Source organism: Centruroides vittatus, unplaced genomic scaffold, assembly GCF_030686945.1.
Source record: "Centruroides vittatus isolate TY-2023 unplaced genomic scaffold, ASM3068694v2 contig_453, whole genome shotgun sequence".
NCBI lineage: Eukaryota > Metazoa > Arthropoda > Arachnida > Scorpiones > Buthidae > Centruroides > Centruroides vittatus.
In genome coordinates this window covers 344534-350533 of record NW_027122249.1, presented here as the reverse complement: position 1 = coordinate 350533, position 6000 = coordinate 344534, and the positions used below count along the sequence as shown (strand labels likewise).

General features: G+C 29.2%; 1 protein-coding gene across 1 annotated transcript in view; it reads right to left on the bottom strand.

The window, feature by feature from the left end:
- Positions 1-667: 667 nt before the first annotated feature.
- Positions 668-6000, bottom strand: part of vap (RAS p21 protein activator vap) — a 102694-nt gene continuing 97361 nt past the window's right edge. Inside the window, 2 exon segments of the mRNA XM_067272789.1 lie at positions 668-3048; positions 3123-3245. Of these exon segments, the coding sequence (XP_067128890.1) occupies positions 2971-3048; positions 3123-3245 (201 nt within the window). The 3' untranslated portion in view covers positions 668-2970.

Genomic DNA, 6000 nt, shown 5'->3' with positions numbered 1-6000 from the left:
GTATCAATATAGGATATAAATAAGAAATATAGTAAATATACACTTTTTATATTTATTGAATACATGTAACAAGGCATTTCATCATTGTCAATGTAAATCAGACTAGTTTAAAGAACCATAACCTGTTAAAATTCAGAGTCAGTACATTTTACTGATTCCAGTAACTGAATCACTTTTGAGTTGACTCCACAGCCTTGGCACTAACATTGCATGCCTCTTATAATGCTGTGTGACATTTCTCCCATGAGCAACCTCTACTTTCACAAAAGAAATCTGTTCCTTACATGTGAACTCCATCTTAGGACACGGTTTACTGCTAACTTCAATTTCTTCCACTGCTACCAATGCCTCCTAGAAGCCAGAGCTACTTTGTCTGTGGAAATTGTAGCATCTTGTATGTCACATCTATGGGAATACTTTTACAACAAGGAAAAATTTTATTCATTAGCGATCAATAATTATGACACACTTTTAGAAAATAATACAAAGATCATGTATACAAGAATTAGTACAAGGATTACATATATTCAAAAATATGAATATATGTATTCTCTTAAGAAATTACAAGAAATTCCTCAATGGTACAGCCTCATTCTATTTAAAATTACAACACTGAAAAGCAATTGTAAGGTTATGGGCCTGGCAAAAAAATTTGGGAAGAACACTATTTTAAAAATCAGCAAAATTGTTTTATTTCATATGTATCAATAAATACAATATAGCTTAACTTAATTCAATACATCCTTTTATAAAAACTCTGCATTTAATTCTAACAAGACAGTGAGATCTATTGATTTGAATTTAAATACTTGAAAGACAATTTAAAATTAATGAAACTTACTAAATAATAATAAGGCAAGCTTCATAAAAACTTGGAATCTAAATTAACATTTAAAAAATATAAATCTATGTAAGGGTTAAAACTGTAAACATTGGTCTTATATTCAAATATGCTGCTGTTCATCTGCTAGATATGAACTTACGCATATCTTATAAACAGAAGTTTTTTTAAATTTGATAACATTGCAAAAAAATAAAATTAAAAAAATTTCTTGTTTAAATAATTTTGCCTTCTTAGAGATACCCAAGAAACAATATTCATTAATATAATGATTGAAAAAAATTGGCATAAAAGCATAAAGCCAATTTTAACATATGCAAAATTATTCAAGTACAGACAATACAGGTAGTCACTAAAAAATTTTTTCTTCAAATTTTTTGATTATACATTATAATAATACTCTACTGAAATTTTGTTTATAATTAAACATTTTCAAATTGCTACAATAAGAATAAAGTTCCATAAATCAAACATTTCATTTATTGAATCAGAATTAGTATTATAATTAGTTCATTACTTTTTAATTAAAGAATAAAAATAATACTGTCATAATCTCAAACACTTCACATAATTTTCTAGAGCTTTGAGTGTTAAATATTCTTTGTATAAATTCCAATTTGATCTAATTAAGATATTTCATATCTTCTGTAAAAACTCTAAAAAATTCATCATAAAAATTTCAAATGCATGACAGATATCAGAAATTGATAAATCAAAAATCTGTACTTAAGTTATAATTTGACATTAAAAACAAACTAACAATCTTCATGATCATCTAATTTTATTTAAACTATGTAAAATATTTTAAAGAATTAAAGTAATTTATTTTCTTAAATTTATTTGTTGAATATTTTAAGTACACCAGACACAGTAAGGCAATTTATTTAGACAAGAAGTGAAAACAGAATATCTGTTTACAAATTTATGATCATTCATTAACAATTCAATGTTTCTAAGCACCAGATTTCAAATAGGAATTTGACAAACAGTAAACATTGAAACAATTCCCAGTCTTTATTTACTGGTTTAGTGAGCAGTTTAAAGTTATACAATACATGAACAGTTGTCAAATGGCACATTTCTGCACACATTTGGAATTACAGTTTTAAGGTAATAGAAATTCCCTATCGTATTTCAAATCAGCAGATTTGTGCGTTTAGCAAAGTAACATGAGACAGTACAGGTTTGGTACTTTGGTTGCAACAGTACTTTTTTGTGACTTGGTACTCAAAGCTTAGAAGTGTTAAAAAAACATGCTTAGTCAATAGATACAAATAACTAAAATAAATAATTCAGCAATCACTGATAACAAGAAATTTATTCTGACCAGTAACAAGTATAAATAATAGGTTTAATACAAGAAATATGATCTATTAATTAACATGTTTTTATTTTCCGATTATTTTTAATATTTTTTTCTTTTTAAATGAATGTTTTCTATTTTTCTTGTTTCTAGATTTGATAGGAATGCTTTAATCTTTCAAATAGATTCGTATAATTTACATAAAACCCACAATTTGCAGGAACAATAATAATAGCAAATTTCTACATTTTTAAAATTTTGTTTTATGTAACTTTAAAACAAATATGGAACAATAGTCAGACCCACTTCATCATATAACATTATGGCAGTGGTGGTGTCCTCATTTATTACAAGAGAAGTATTAGGTGGGCTTTCTATACATAAAACTTTGTAGATAAACAATTTAAGGACTCCATTAAAATATACAACAGAAAATGAAAGATAAAAATATGCATATGATTAAATATAAATAGATTTGATGGTAAAAAATATTACATAATTGAAAGTAATAATCATAAATCATAAAAAAGTGAGTACCTTTAGCCTGAAGCACCACCAAGTATTGTCCTTTTGAATGAAGTAAAGGGACACTATACAAGCTCTTGTACAAGAGTCCTGCCTCTGGCACAGGCAGGCAGTTGAGAAATGATGTTGTGGGCTTGCCAGGAATTTTATTCCTGATTTCTTCTCGGTCTCTCTGACCAGAACCAGCCGGTCAATCTAGAAATGTTCTGACTGAGAATTGTGTGTTTAAATGTCCTCTCTGGCTCCAGCCAGTGTTCTGTACTACTTGTTCACCTTTGTTTACAACTAGTTGTATACAACACTACCTTAGCATTTCTGTATATTGTTGTTTGTGCTTTGACAACATGTCTGTTACCGTAACTAATTTCTTCAAAATTGGCTATTCAAATAAAGTTTAAATTAACAAACAAAAATATCATTATGTTATACTTAATATGTTTCATCAATACTAACCCTAGTTTGACTAAGATTTTGCAATTCTTCTTTATGAGTTGCACAAATATGATGAAGAGTAGCCAAATCACGTGCAGGATCACCAGATATTGTTTCATCAGGATCAGGTCTCTCGGGAACATTCTTGAAATAAAGAAACATGACAGTTATACAAGTTAATAAAATGCTTTCTCTAAAATAATTTTTGTAAATAATTTAACATTTTAAAAAATTTTCTTCAAAAGATCAAAAATAAATTATGCAAAATGTATATCTACATAAGCCAGTGGTTTTCAACCAGAGTGCAGCAAAAACACTTCTTATCTAAAAAAATTACCAAGTTGGGGATGCTACTGCTAAACAAAGGTTGAAAAATACTGAAATAAGTAGTAAACAAACAACATAGTTTATCCATTATATTAATATCTCTAACTATAAAAAGAAACTACTTAATGAAAAATATATTTAGTCTCAGTCTAATCCTAATTTCTCTACTGCATTAATGCAAAACAGGACTAACATTTTGGAATTTTCTTGAAAACTTTTCATAATGATTCTATCATTTAACACTTAAAAGCCAGGAATCATGTAAATTAAATTAACAACGAGATTAAACAGAATAACATATTACTATTACTATAGATTATTGGATTTAGATATTTGGTCATTCTTGTTTTCTCAGGCTGATTCATTTATACTGTTTACATGGGGAAACATTACATCCTACCATGCTTGTTTGGCATTTGGCTATGTTTTGACTTGGCACTCAGTTAATGTGATATTTATTACTAACACTAACAGGAAATCTTATTCTGAAGTTAAGGCTTTTAGACCTCTTAGGCTATTAGTCTAATGCCTTTCATGTCAAAATATTGGAGAAGCTAATTGATTCTTTCCCATTATCTTCAACAACTTGGCAAATCTATTTCCAAATTAAAACAAAAAGTCCTACAAATTGTGTAAAGTAATGCTTGGATGCCATGAAATTTAATGTCTAGAAAAAGCTGATGCAAAGTGCTTTTGATAAGAACTCTTAAAACTATTAAATATGTTGCATTTAAACATGGTGTTAGGCCTGTTCTCATTTGCTGGAATGATTTCATGTTTTGCCATGTAATGTAGTGACTTTTCTCTGAGCTTTCCTTGAGAGCATCCATTGTGTAAGGTTGCCCACATAGGTGTTCTTTCATTTTCTATGGTGTCTCATTACTTTTGAAGAATTTCAATAGTTCTATGTTGTATGTCCAAGTTATGCAGACAATATTGTTCTGTTGCATTGAAAAATTTTTCAGCCCTCTATCAGATCCTTTTCAAAGAGACAAGTGCAGACCTAGTATGAATAATAGTTTGAACATCAGACCCGATAAAAACAATTACTGTTCCTTTTACTTGTAGAAAGACTTGGAGCTTTCCTGCACTCTTTCATTGTGGTAAAAGGATGCAGCTTTATTTCTGCATCCAAGTATCTTTGTCTACAGCTTGACCTTAGCCTTTTACAGATTTTTCACTGAGATGATTTTTGACAAAATCAAGTGTATCTTTTGGTTGTGTACAAATATTCTTGGAAAATGTTTGGACATTATACTAAGGTAGTATGCCCTAAGACTGCCTACCTACACTTCCTTACTTTGGAGGCCTAGGATGCCTTGTAAAGATTGTCAGGTAAACTTGCAAAGTGTGATGTCTTTGTCTTGCTATGAATTTGCTATGTCTTGCATGTATTCCTATCACCTTTTAATTCAGGCTAAAGCAAGAAGAGTATTCTGTAAACTCAAGTGAATAATCAACTAAACTTGGATACTATGTTTTATTCACCATCCAGTCCATTGTGTGTTGATTGTGTCATTTTCTAAAAATTTGCATGTTTATTTTGGAATTTACTTTGTGTATAAACCTTATAAACATGTGCAAGACAAATTTTAGATGAAATTTCCTCAATTATTTCCCCCAACAAGCCGGCCAACAATATTGCATATAATTGCAAAATTGTTAGACTGGAAGGACAAAGGGGAAAAAAAGATTCAGGCTAACCATCTGTTAACTATAACTATATTCTGGATGATCCGAATGTGTAGTCCCTAACATCTTTTCATTATTTAAAAAAGATATGTTATTTCATAATAATAATCCTCATACTCTTGATGAACTGAAGGCTAATATTGAAAAAAGAAATACATAATGTTTTCCCAGTTTTGTTTGAAAGGTGGCTGAAAATTTAAAGTAGCTATAAACTTAAGTAAATATAAAATATAATATATGGCAGACGGTAATACATTTAATTCTTGTATAAATATATAAAAACAACGTTTAACAAATTACTCTGATTTTTGTTTATTCATCCGTCGTTCGCTACCAGTTGACAAGTCCACATTTCCACAAATATGGGGGTGACCTTTCTTTGTAGGCTGCTGCCGCCACATTTTATATTTACTTAAATTGTATTTTACGAAAAATGGCAATAGCACCAGAGGTCGTTTTTACCTATTTTACATTTTGTTATAGCGGCAGCAGCCTACAAAGAAAGGTCGCCTCCGTATTTGTGGAAATGTGAACTTGTCAACTGGTAGCGAATGACAGACAAATAAATGAAAAACAAAGTAATTTGTTAAACGTTGTTTTTATATATTTATACAAGAATTAGCTATAAACTTTTATCTAGGCAGATGGAAATCATTTCTAACACTTTACTGCAAAAGTTGTGTAATTTATTTCCTTTTTATGTAATTTGTTAAAGTCCCTACAATGCAATTTGCATCTTTTGTGAAACACTTTGTGTATGGTGGGATGAAAGATAGCATTTTGATCTACAAACATTAATATAACTAACTAATATAAACATAATTATAGATAAATAATCAAAAATTTTATTGAAGTCTGAGAAATTTTCATGTAATTCCTT